Source organism: Numida meleagris, chromosome 27 (assembly GCF_002078875.1).
Source record: "Numida meleagris isolate 19003 breed g44 Domestic line chromosome 27, NumMel1.0, whole genome shotgun sequence".
Classification (NCBI taxonomy): domain Eukaryota; kingdom Metazoa; phylum Chordata; class Aves; order Galliformes; family Numididae; genus Numida; species Numida meleagris.
In genome coordinates, this window is record NC_034435.1 from 2,721,409 (window position 1) to 2,733,913 (window position 12,505).

General features: G+C 62.8%; 1 protein-coding gene across 5 annotated transcripts; it reads left to right on the forward strand.

The window, feature by feature from the left end:
• PALM (paralemmin) lies at positions 6,137–12,499 on the forward strand. 5 transcript variants are annotated; one of them, XM_021378458.1, is made up of 9 exons: positions 6,147–6,889; positions 7,521–7,601; positions 7,703–7,833; positions 8,747–8,870; positions 9,017–9,038; positions 9,402–9,464; positions 10,363–10,494; positions 11,716–12,260; positions 12,360–12,499. In XM_021378458.1, the coding sequence occupies exons 1-9, from the start codon at positions 6,224–6,226 to the stop codon at positions 12,489–12,491; spliced, it is 1,896 nt and encodes a 631-aa protein (XP_021234133.1). In that variant the 5' UTR covers positions 6,147–6,223; the 3' UTR covers positions 12,492–12,499. The 5 variants fall into 5 exon arrangements, with proteins under 5 accessions (XP_021234135.1, XP_021234137.1, XP_021234136.1 ...); XM_021378460.1 differs by lacking the exon at positions 10,363–10,494 and having other exon boundaries at positions 6,137–6,889; XM_021378462.1 differs by lacking the exons at positions 11,716–12,260; positions 12,360–12,499 and adding an exon at positions 10,623–11,503 and having other exon boundaries at positions 6,141–6,889.

Genomic DNA, 12,505 nt, shown 5'->3' on the forward strand with positions numbered 1-12,505 from the left:
GGGGGGGATGGGGTGGGAAGGGCGTTTATTTTTCTGTTTTGAACCTGTTGTTGCTGCTGCGCGTAGCTGGGGGCGAGTGGGTGGCTGGGAGCCCGCGGACCCCTCCCTCTGCACACGCGGTGCCAAAGGGCCCGGCTGGGAGCGGGGGCTTCTCCTCCCGTCCTGCCGGGGACAGCCCCTCGGGAGCCGAGGAATGCTCCGGCGCCCTGACCTTCTTTGTGTGCTGCGGTGGGGCCCTGCCCCGGTCGGCTGGAACGTGCAGGCAGGATCGGAGCTGAGGACGGGGGCCCTGTGGCCCCATCGTTCCCTTCCCTTTGCTTCCCTCCAGCATCCCCTGGCTTTGGCACTGAGGTCTTTCCAGGGGCTCCCATCCAGCCCAACCCAGGGGCCAGCGACCGTCCGCTCCTTGTGGGCACCTCACCCTGTGCTGATTAACCAGCTGCCTGCTAACGAAGCACTGGATAGTCTACAGGCCCTGGCCATCTGCCATTTGCTCCCAGTTTGGGGGAGCCCCACAGGGGTGCTGGAGGGCTTGGGGTGCTTGTTTCCTCCTGTCAGGGCTGGGCTCTGGTTCCCTGTGCTGAGTGGCACCAATGGGGACCTGGGTGGGATGGCAGAGCTGAGCTCAGTGCCTGGGGTGGAAATGGGGAGGGGGTCAGCTCCCGGCCTTGTGACAGCAAATGTGACAGCACTGCTCCTCCCTGCTGAGCCCCTCTCACACTGGGAGCTGTGGGATGGACCTTACTGGCTGGCTGTCAGGACAAGGAGTCCTTCAGGGCTGTGTTGGGGCTTTTGTTTGTGTGCTGGAAATACCAGATCGTTCCTTCTCGTGACTGCAAACCCTACCAGGGAAATGTGCCCTGGAGGTGAGAGGCGAGTGTGGGGCTGAGCAGCAAAGCAGAACCAGAGCATGCACTGTTTCTGTTTGGGCAGTTTTGGTGCAGCCCCTTCTGGTCGCTCAGGTTTTGGCTCTTATGGAGATAAATCTTGAGATTTTGGGCTGGAATACGTGTGCAAAAGTTGGTGGTGGTTGAAATGCCAGCATGTTTTCCCTGTGTGTACGGACAGACCTGCAGCCCCAGTGCTCCTGCACAGGGTTCCACCAAGGGTCAGGTGCGCTCTGCAAAATTCAGACCCTTGTCATCGGGATGGGGGCTTAGGAAAGTCCTGGGATCAGTGAGGGCCCATGGGAAAATGCTCCCCAGACATAGGCCTGGCTCTGCGGTTGCTGATGTGTGCTGGGAAGCGTGCTCCTGGGGTTGGCTGTTGCTTTCCCTCGGCTTTGGCAGCAGGAGGGTGCTGGACACCACGAGCTGCTGGTGCCAAAGGAGGTTTGGCTAAAAGCTTCGTGCTCTTATAAAAGGCTCTGCTGGTCCCATCAGGCCTGCTCTTATCTCCTCTGCTCATTCTGCTAGTGGTCCTGTTGTGCAGCTGCAGGTTTAGCATCTCCAGTTCTGGCTGCTGATAGCTCCCTCCGATATCTTTGCACCTTGCTGTTTCTGCTCTCCTTGGGAGCCAGCTGCTCTCCCGGTCCTGCCCTCCCCATTGCTCCAGCTCTGAACAGGAGCCTCATAGAGGGGGAGGAGGGACATTTCTGCCCTTGGGGTCACCTGGAGCACTCCCTTTGGGGTCCTGCTCTCCCCTCCACGCGCCTTCGTTGAGATGCAAAACCCAGTGAAGCGCTGGTCCCAATGGAGGCAGCCATAACGCCTGACTGCAGACAGCCACACAGTGGCACCCGGGGAGCAGGGGCTCAGGGTTCAGCCCAGAAGTGCACGAGGCAGGGGAGGAACTGGAGCAAGAGTGGGTTTCCTTGGGAAACTGCTGCTGGCATTCCTCATTCCCGGCCAGAAATAGCCACTTACCCCTGTGCAAGGGAAAGGGAAAGGACGTGCACAAGGGATGGGGTCTGATGGAGGGCGGAAAGCTCGGGGCTGCAGGCAGGGGTGGATTCAGGAAGCCTGAGCTGAGTCTGTACTTACTGCTTGCACCCGTCTGTGAGGCAGCAAGCCCCTCGGGCCCCAGACAGAAGTCGGTCTCGGGATGAGGATGAGTCCTCAGCAGCCCTGGAGCTGCTGTCTGGGTGGGGAGCAGCACTGGCTGTGCTCTAGTCAGGTGCTTCCTGGTGCAGAGGAGCTGGATGGAGGCTGGGGACAGAGAGCAGAGCTCTGGGCTGGATGCCCGGGCAGGATTCTGCACGTGAACAACATCCCCACATACTCCATAAAGCCTCGTGTGCCCTGGTGTTCATGGCATTGTGGATGCCTCGTAGGACTGGGGAGCAACGTGATGCAGCCGTAGTGACCCCAGTGATGGCAGAACCTGAGCTCCGTGTCCCCAGGTCGGTGCTGGAGCTGCTGGGCTGCTGGCCCCAGCGGGTTGAGTGCTGCCAGGTGTGGGGAGCTCTGCTTCATTCATAAATCGTGTGGGTGTTTCCTAGTGGAGCCTTGCTCCTCTAACTGGAAGGGAGCTGGAAACCCAAGTGTTTGGAGGGCACTCGAACCATTGTTTGAAAGATCTGTAATTTTCCAATCAAACTCCCTCCTTGAGCCTCTGTTCATCAAATATTCAGAGGATCCATTTTCTCCTGGCACTTCCAGCCCACGTCTCAGCCTGAAGAATCAATCAGGCAGCTCTGCTTGTTCTAATGCATCCTGCCTTTTCGGGAGCCTGGGGCTGCCATCTCCTCCTCCCACCTCATCTCTTCCCAAGGCAGCCACTCGGGATGGGGCTGCACAGGCAGTGGGGCTGGCAAGCAAGCAGCTGGCTGCAGAGGGGACCTGACATCCCCTCTCTGCTGCTTGCTCCCAAGCAGAGCTTTGTCCATTCCCCACCAAGACTGCTGGGAGGGATTTGCCTTTGCTGTCGTTGGCTGCTGGATGTGTGCTGTCCCTCCTCTCTGCACCCCGCTGTGAGCAGCAGCACGTTGGGGCAGGGATTGTAGTTTCCCCGCAGCAGTAGCACTCTGGACCCAATTTCCCTGGGGGTCTGGTTCTTGGCACAGGAACAATGGTGTGGATCAGTGCTGCTCCCTCTATTGCCACCTGTGCTGCCACCAGCTGTACCATGGCTCATTCTCCCAGGGCTGCAGGATGGAGTTTGGCTTGGGATGAGCCCTCTCCCTTCCTTCTCTTCTATCTCAGAGCTGAGCTTAGCTGAGGGCAATGGAACAGAGGTCGGGGGTGGGGGGTGGGGGCGGAGGAGCAGCTTGAAACGGCTCTTCACACATTTGGATGAGCTAATGGGAAAAAACAGAGGAAGGCAAATAAACATTATTGTTTCATGTCAGGCGGGGAGGAGACAAAAGGTCATGGGCTTCCCTTGTGATGGTAGGAAACAGCGGCATCAGCAGGGCTGGAAAGAGCTGGAGAGCCCAGGCAGGGAGCGCGGGGCGTGCTCGGGGTGCGTGCCCACACGTGGGTGTGCAGCTCCATCCGAGGACTGCTGCTGCAGCAGGTGGGAGTTCCTGGGGGCACGGTCCCCCAGTGCCACCTGCATCCCCGCTCCCATCGGCCTCATCCTTCGTGCCACGGCCGCACGACGCAGAGCACCGAGGAGCTGCCCCGGGATCGGCGGAGCCGGGACGCGCAAGCACCGGGCGGAACAGCATGAACCTGTTGGCAGGAGCTGATGAGATCGGGTGAAATGAGGCGGAGGGGGAGGAGGGGGATCGCTTTTGGTGTCTTTTCTGCCTTTGTGATTCATGAGGAGGTCGGTGACCGTGAGCCCGGTGCCACCGGGGTCACATTTCCATCCCTTCCCTGTATCCCGGCGTAACGCGGAGCTCACTCCGGCGTGGCTGGGGCCTCCCTGGAGCCTGGCAGCTGCTGAGTCCCGGCCCGGCCCCGGCCCGCGCTGCTGGCGGCCGGAGCGCAGCGCATCGCATCGCGCATCCCCCGGCCGGGTGCCGGCTCGCCGCGTTGCCATGGCGCTGTTGCCATGGCGCTGTTGCCATGGCGCCGTTGCCAGGGCACCCGCCTCCCGGCTCCGTGCATCCGCCGGCCCCGGGTTTGCTCCCCGCCATGAGCTGCGGGAGGGGAACGGAGGAGGTGAGGCCGCTCCGAGCTGCTCGGGCCGAACCTGCGTGTGGGAAGAGGGTTCCCACCCCGCCCTGAGGTTCTGATCAGCCCTCAGGGGTCCAATCAAACTCGGGTCCCGTCGGAGCAGGAGAACCCCAGGAATGGGGCTGCAGGACCCCTTCCATCCTTCCACCTCCTCGCCCCATCCCCATGCGCAGGGACCTGGGGGCACCGGGCTCGAGTTCTGCCCCTTTTCTGCCTCTCAGGGTCTAGGGGTGGTGGAGGGGTCCCCCGGGTTGGGCACACGGGGTCTGGGCCCGGTACGGTGCAGCGAGGGGCATCCAGCCTGCTTTGCTTCTTTCCCCGGGCCAGGAAGATTTCTGGCTTTCGCCCCGGGAATGCAGAAACTTTAGCAAATAATGGAAAATAAAGAGGATGGAGGAAGAAAAGCAGAACAGAACGTTTCAGGAACGCTGAAAAAAAGCTTGGATCGGTTGAACAGTGCGAGATCCAGGAGAGAAAGAGGCTTCATTCCAAAGCCCTCCGAGTCTGGGGTGCAGAGAGCTGCACTCAGAGGGCACCCCTGGCCCTGGAGCAGGCAGACCCCCCCGGCACAGGGCACCCTGAGGCCACGGGCTGCTGTCAGTGTGGTCCCACAGCCCCCCCGGTGTGGGGAAGGGTGAGCAGGGAGTCAGCGAGTTCCACCCTGCAACCTCTGCTCACAGTGTCTGCACGGAGCCATCCCAGCTGCCTGGGCCCAGGGGTTACTCGCAGTCCTGGATCTCGCTCTTGGAAGGGGAAGAAGGGGAAGGTTTCACCTCCTGGGCTGCTGCCTGTGGCTGGGTGTAGGGCCGTGACGTGGGTGTCACGGGGCCTGGGGACTGCTGCTGCCTGCCCGCTCCGCAGCCCTGACATCTCCCTGCTCGGGGCGTCTCGTGGCTCTGTCATCAGCTCGTCATCTCAATTTGAAACAAACCATGTCCATCCCGCTCGTGGTCTTGATGGCTTGGTGCAGGCGCAGGGCAGAGCCAGTGCAGCTCAAATGAGGAGCAGCAAAGGGAGCACGGACGGGGACGGGGCTCACAGCGCTTCCATCCATCCCCCTTCGGGTTTTTCATCCTTTGATTTTCCAGAGCGGGCTCAGCGTTGGGTTGGCGATGGGGCTGCCAAGCTGACAAACAGGGGCTGCTGACGGTGCGTGCGTGCGCCTGCGTGTGTGCTCAAAGCATCACAGCATCACCTCAAACTGCCCCAAAATAACAGCTAGAAACGCGGCACCTTTCCCATCTCGTTTGCTCGCTCCCTATTTCGTGCTCTGCCAAGAACCCGGCGTGTACAGCTCACATGGGCAGCCCTGGAGCTCAGCCACGAGCATAGTGGTGGTGGCGGTGGTAGTGGTGGGTGGAGGTCACCGTGGGGCGTCACGCTTCCCCCTTTTCCATCAGGAAACATCCCTGTTGTTTTTGTGGGGCTTTCTGGACGGTGGCAATCTTTTGCACGCCGGGAAAGTGTTTTGCTCGGGGTGGGAATGAGGGAAACAGCCTCGACGTGGCACCGCCTGAGGGCGGTCGGAGAGGGATGAGCTGATGGTTACCTTGGGGTGGCTGCGCCCTGGCCCTGAGCTCTGGGCTCTGTGCTGGTCCCCTCCCAGCACACAGCCTGGGCTGCTGGCACCGGCTCCTCACCGATGGCTTTTCCTGCTGTGCACTGTGAACATGGCACTGCCACCCCTCCCTGTCCCCGCTTGCCCTGGCTGAACTTGGAATGCGTTGGGTCACCAAAGCCGGCAGCCCTGAGCTGCGGCCCCTGGAGGACAGGGTTGTCTGCTCTCCCTTTCACTGAGCATTGCAAAGCCCTGGGGCCCAGCTGGGTGCGTGCAAGACAGGACCCAATGTGTCCTGCTGTCCTCCCAGCCTCGGTCACCCGGCTCCAGCGCTCTCAGCCAGGGCAGAAACTCCTGGGAGTTGCGAAAATGGATCCGCACTTCACCACCGCTGGTGGAAATTAAACCCAAGAGCTCTCCCCGCTGCCTCCTGCTGCTCAGCATCACCCCCTGGAGCAGCTGCAGGGGTCGGGGCTGGTGTCACCGCAGTGCCCATGCTCCATGTGGTGAGAGACCCCGGAGCTCACCCCGCTTTCTCCAAGCCCACGTCTCCCCCAGCCCCATTCCGTGCACCTGCCCCTTCCCAGGCTCTGGGAAGTCAATGGCAACGAGCCATCGCCTTACAACACCTCCGAGCCTCCTGCCTCAATTACCGCCACAGCTAATTGCTTCGTTAGCGTCACCTGGCGCGCAGCCAGCCTGCTCCCCCTCTCACCACAGACCTCCCCGGGTCCCCAGGGCAGGTGCCTTGCAGCTGCACCTGGTGCGAGGCCACGCATGTGATCCGTGCGTCTGTCCGTGCAAAACGTCTGTGCGCACAGCCTGGAAAGGTCACTGCGCAGGAAAGGTGTCAGCAGCCAAGGAACGGGCTGGAAATGGAAAGTGTGAGCCAGAAGAGAGGAGGCAGCCAGAAAGTGCTCAGCTCCAGCCCTTCTGTCGTGGCCGTTTCCCTCCGCACAGCGCGGGGCTTGTCACCAGCGCCTGGCCCCGGAGAAAAAAAAGGAGACGGGAGCACAAAGAGGAATGGGGTGCCAGGAGGAGCCGCGCTGGGGCAGCGCTCAGCTTCAAGGCGGCAGAGGGAAGCAGAGGAAGCGGCGGCAGAAGGGAAGAGTCCGGCCTTTGTCTGCGCGCGGTGTCTGGCTCCACAATGTCCCCATTCACGTGGCCGCGCTCCGTGTGGGCGGGCGCGCTTCACGGCTGCTCTCTGCTCTCTTGCAGGGCTGTGGAGGCCAGCACCCTTCAGCAGGAGAGGCTGCAGGCCATCGCGGTGAGTGGCCTGGGGGTGAGCGCGTGGCACCGCCACTGTGACCCCTGGGATGCGCCCAGCTCCTCCAGCGCTCGGTCCTGCGCCTGGGGAGACCAGGGGCAGAACTGGCAGCAGGGTTAATTAATGAAGCAGCGCCTTGATGAGTCCTGAGCGAGAAGGAAATGAGTGTGAGGGTCCCCCCTGCCCTTTCCCAAGGGCTGAGCACCGTGTATGATGTGGCCCTGCAGGGTATGGGCGCTCTGTAGCAGCTCCCTGCTGCCAGCTCCCAGCCCCGCGCGCTATCGGCCGATCTGTGCCGCACAAAGGGCAAATTGTTCTGGGCCAGAGGAGAAAAAGAGCGGGTGACGCTTCCCTGGACTGGGACAGACTCTGCTAAAGCAATCTGGACCGAACCCAGGATGTGCTGCAGAGGGGGGGGGGGCTGGGGAAGGGACCGCCTAGGGCTGGTTTCCCCTCGCTGCCCGGCTCATGCTTAACAGGGCCGGTCTGGGGGAAGGTGACATTTGGAGGCAGCGAGCAGCCCATGCTCTGCGCCCTCTCCGCTCTGGGAGGTGCTGGGATGGAGGTGCCCCCCCAGTGGTTCCCGGTGCTGCCCCCACCCTGCGCTGACCCCGGCTCTGTGTCCCTCCAGGAGAAGCGAAAACGCCAGACGGAGATCGAGAACAAGAGGCGGCAGCTGGAGGATGACCGGCGGCAGCTGCAGCATCTCAAGGTGAGGACGACTCCCCCGGGGACCCCCCGTGTGTTCCGGGGATGCGCCGGGACCCCCAACCCACGAGGGCGGTGAGAATGTGACCCTCTGTGCTCCCCCAGTCCAAGGCGCTGCGGGAGAGATGGCTGCTGGAGGGGGCCCCGTCCTCTGCCTCTGAGGAGGACGAGGCGATGAAGAAGCAGATGCAGGAGGACGAGGTGAAGACCAAGGAGCTGGAGGAAACCATCCAGAGGTAACAGGCTGCGCATTGCCCAGCAGCGCCGCGGGGCTGGCTCAGGCACCGAGGGGCCTTTGTGTTGGTGTAATGGTGCAGTGTAATGGTGCAGTGCATTCCTGCAGGCTCCGAGGGAAAGAGCGTTTTGTGGGGAGATGTGAAGCAAAAGGAGGGGGCAAGGTGGAGAGAGGTGCCCTGATTCACATGGGCACGAAGCTGTGGGGTCCCCGCCGTGTCGCAGGGCCATCAGGGCTGCTTGGCTCTTGGCTGGGCTCGATGGCCAGGAATGGACTCCGTTTATCCTGGGAAATGTGCGCAGTGTTAACGTATCTGGGCTCAAAAGCTGAGCGAAGTGGCGCTGCTCCACGCCACCAACTGTTGGCACTGCGCGTGGCAGGCTGGGCTGGGTCACTGCGTGGGATTGGCCGCAGCAAAGTCAGGTCCTACAAAGCCAGGTCTGGTCCAGAGCTGTTCCAGCAAGTGTGCACTTTTCCCTGGCAAGAAATGCTGAAGGCTGCGGTGGGGACCTGTCCGTCCCTGCGCTCCATGAGCTGAAGGGCTGCTGCTGGTGCTGCTGTGCAGCAGGGGTTGCATTGCCTACATGGAAGCAGGGCCATGGAGAAAGAAAGCAGAGAGCCTGACGGGGCAGGGACTTATCCTGTGCCTCTCCTACCATCGCTGCCAGCACTGATTCTGGTCCCCACTCCAGAGCTGGGCAGGACTGGTGTCCCTGCATGGCCACACTCGCAGGGCTGCAGCAGTCGGAGGGTCCGTGCTCACACTGTCACAGCAGGACGGACACGTGGCCGGGTTTGGTTTTGGTTTTGAGTCCTGGCCCTTGGTAACACGACCCCAGGGCTGGGGAAGGCAGCTGAACCCTGCAGGTCTGCTGTGGTCCCAGCACAGCCTCACGGCCCCGGTTCTCCCCCAGGCTGGAGAGGGAGCTGGAGTCACTGGAGAACAGCAGCTCTGCCACATCCACCAAGGAGAACCTGGCCGAGGTGGCGGCACCCATGAAGGATGAGAAGGCAGAGAACGTCCCCAGCGTGCAGAAGGTGGGCACAGCTGCTCCCCTGCAGGATCTGGATGGGAGGGGGTGAAGCAGGGAGGGGCTCGGGGTGCGCCCGCTGGGGCTGGGTGCGCAGAGCAGCGAGTGCGTGGTGCATCCCACAGCTCGTGTCATCTCTCTTCTGTTTTGCAGAGTCCCCTGGGCACGGCCGTAGGTAGGTGACCCTGGATGCTGAATCGGTGGTGGTTTCCCCTCGTGGGGTGGCAGGACCCTCGTGCTGGGCTGGGAGCGGGCACCAGCAGGACTGGGCAGGGGAGCAGGGCGGCCTTGTCCCCACATCCCCATCCCAGTGTCCCCATTTCAACCTGTCCCTGTCCCCATGACCCCGTTCCCACATCCCCATCCTGACATCTCCATCCCCCTGTGGTGTCCTGTGGCCGGGGGACCCCATCCAGGTGGTAGCCATGGAAGGAGGCTCCATCCACCCCATGGATTCCCATCCCAGGGTACGTGTGGAGCACAGGGAAAGTTGGGCGTCATTTCAGCTAAGGCTGCCACTTCTCTTCTCCATTCCCAGCTGAGAAGAAGGTCTCCGGCAGCCCCATGAAGGCGGTGCAAGGCACTGACATGATGAAGGCAGGTAGGTGCCCACTTCCACGTGAGGAGCACTCCCTCCTCCCGCCCTGCAGCACCTCTCAGCTCTCTGCCTTCCATGCACAGCCCACCCCGCGGCCCTGCCACCAACGATCCCCACCGCTCGATGAGTTTCCGAGCCTGGGGCAGGGAATGTCATTTATTTGCCATCAGGTGGTTCATTTTTGCTGGAAGCCTGCGGCTGGTTCGCTCTTCGGGGTCCCCACTCTTCTCCCTCTGTTTCACGGCTCTGCTCTGGTTTAATCCTTTCCCCCTGCTCTGTTTGCGGCTTCTTGATGCTAGGGAGCAGAGCGATGTGGGGCCAGGGCTGGGGGGGGGGCTGCCTGAGCTTGGCACTGGGAGCAGGTGGGGCCACAGGGCTGCAGCCAGCTCCGCTCCTGGAGAGGTTTGCTCAGGTCTGTCGATGGCTCAGACCAGGAATAATTCAGCTTTGGATGCTTTGGAGCAAATTGTCACCGGGACGAGGTGACAGTGGGGACAGGCAGGGAGCTGAAGGAGCGATGCCCTGGAACGCCAGTCCCATGAAGTGCAGCGCTCACCCTCGGTGCTGCCTCCCACCAGCACGAGCCTGGCTCTACGCTCAGGCCGGACGGACAGACGGACGTGATGGCTTCCTGCCTCGATGCCCCCTGGGGCGCAGGTGGGTGCCAGCCTGGGGAACGCAGGAGCCGTGGAGGTAAGGGGATGCCGGCAGCGCCAGGACCTCGTGGGTCCGTGTAGGAGGGCCATGCCTGGGATGTCGCACCCGCCTCTGCCTTCACTCCTCCTCGCTGCAGCCTGCTGCCTTGCTACCGCCGCTGAGCACTGCACCGCACCGCTGCGCCCGCCCGCTGCTGCTCGGGAGCTCCGGGGCCGTAACGCTCACTGTGCTCTTTGTGTCCCAGCCATGTACTCAGTGGAGATCACGGTGGAGAAGGACAGAGTGACTGGGGAGACCAAGGTCCTGTCCAGCACCACGCTTCTCCCCCAGAACCACTGTGTGCAAGGGATCAAAGTGTACGAGGATGAGCTAAAAGGTACGGCCCCATCCAGCAGGCGTCAGGAGCAGAGGGAAGGGGATGAGGGACCAGCTGCCGAGCGTCCCGATGGGCAGCAGGGTGAGGAAGGGCTGGAGCAGCTCCTGCTGTCCTCGCTGGCTCCGTAGGGCAGCGTCCCGTGCCACATCCCACGTGGCGTGGAGCCATCCGCTGGTGTGCACCATCCCCGGGGCAGCACATCAGTCCGTGCTGCTGGAGAGTGGAGGATCCACTGCAATCGAAGAGCCAGGAGTGCATCCCAGCGGCGAGGGAATGGGCCTCAGCACTGTGTTATCCCACTGTCACAGGCACTTTCATCTGGGGAAGGGGGCAGGGCTGTGCGGTTGGGGCACCCCGTGGCCCCACAGTGCCCAGGTTGGCAGCAGGGAACCTGTCCCCAGGGTGAGGAGAAGGCGCAGCTTTAGGGGAGAAAGCACAGCTTTAGGGAGCAGTGCCTGCTCGGATGGGGCTGGTGGAAGCAAGGGGCAGCTGTGTCAGCAGCGAGGACCGACGACAGAGAGGAGGAAGCACAAACCCTGGGATCCATGGACTGAGCACGTCCCCAGGCGAGTGGCAGAGCACCACAGCCAGTCCTGCTCCACTGCGCCCTCCCTGGGGAGGGAGGGACCTTCGTCACCTCCGTCATCTTCATCACCTTCATCACCTGCATCGGCGCAGTGAGACCCCGCACTGCCTGGGGGCTCAGCACCCCCCAGTCCCAGGGATCTATGAAGGATGCAATTCGGCAGCGAGCAGCCTAGGAGGGCAGTCCCGGCCGTGCCAGATCCACCTGGTTATTATCTACTGCTCCACTGAGTGGGTTCTGTGGCTACTGCACTGCTCAGCACACGATGCTCCAGGTCAAGTGGAAAACGTGATGGGCTGGGTGCATCCCTCACCATGGCAAGCACCCGGCAGCGCAGGACCCGTTCCCTCCATGGTCACAGGGATGCTGGGCACCGTGGGCACTGGTGCTGGGTGCTCAGCTGGGGTTGGCAGTGGTGGTGGTGATGTGCTGCAGAGCACTGCTGCAGCACAGGCACTGCGGCTCCACAGGGTTTGGAAGCTCTGCAGGTACTGAGGGCTGGGAGCAGCCCCTCGGACAGCACCGGGGCACCGGGCAGGGACTGGGGGCGGTGGGGGCATGGGCAGCACCGGCAGCCGCTCACCCCAAGCCCCCTCCTGCTGCCCCCCCTCACCGTCCTTCTCTTGTCCCCGCAGTGGTGCACGCGGTGAGCGCCGAGGACGGGGCTCTGCAGAACGAGGCGCAGCCGCTCAGCTCCTCCGAGGTGGACGAGCTCCTGCACAAGGCGGACGAGGTGACCCTGGGAGAGGCCACGGCGGGCGGGGAGGCTCCGGGCAGCGCCGCGTCCAGCCAGAAAGCAACGCCACGGAGAGAGATCACGGGGCTGCAGGCGAAGCCGAGGGAAAACTCCACGGAGGGCGCGGAGCCGAGCAGGGAGCAGCCGGTCACCATGATCTTCATGGGTTACCAGAACGTGGAGGATGAGAACGAGACCAAGAAGGTGCTGGGGTTGGAAGGCACCATCAAAGCGGAGCTGGTGGTGATCGAGGACGCCGAGAGCAAGCCAGAGCCGGCGGGTAAGGACCACGCACCGCCCAACGGCACCGCGCTGGAACCGGCGGCCGCCCCGCTGCAGGGGGACGAGGTGCCGGGCGGGGAGAAACCGGGCACCAACGCCGCGGAAACCAAGGAGGCTGAGCCGGACATGGACGCGAAGAAGCAGCGCTGCAAATGCTGCACGGTGATGTGAACCCCCCAGTGCCGAACCCCCCCCCGCCCCGCTCCCCGCAGGACACAGGGTTACTGACCGGACACGGCGCCCTTCTCGTTTTTTCATAAGAACTGGGGAAATCCAACGCGGTGTTTGGAAAGCGTTCACCAAGCGGCAGCGCACCGAGGCCACGGCACCGCCCCGCCTGCCCCACACCCGCTCCGTGCACACCCCTCCAGTGCTGCGTGTGATATTTATTAGAGCCCCCACCCCCC

Excerpts from the sequence above, each read along its gene's own strand:
- PALM (XM_021378458.1), top strand. The coding sequence starts at position 6,224 with ATGGCAACGAGCCATCGCCTTACAACACCTCCGAGCCTCCTGCCTCAA. Across the intron at positions 7,602-7,702 it reads GGCAGCTGCAGCATCTCAAG|TCCAAGGCGCTGCGGGAGAG; the intron begins GTGAGGACGACT and ends GTGCTCCCCCAG. Across the intron at positions 12,261-12,359 it reads AGCGCTGCAAATGCTGCACG|AACTGGGGAAATCCAACGCG; the intron begins GTGATGTGAACC and ends TTTTTTCATAAG.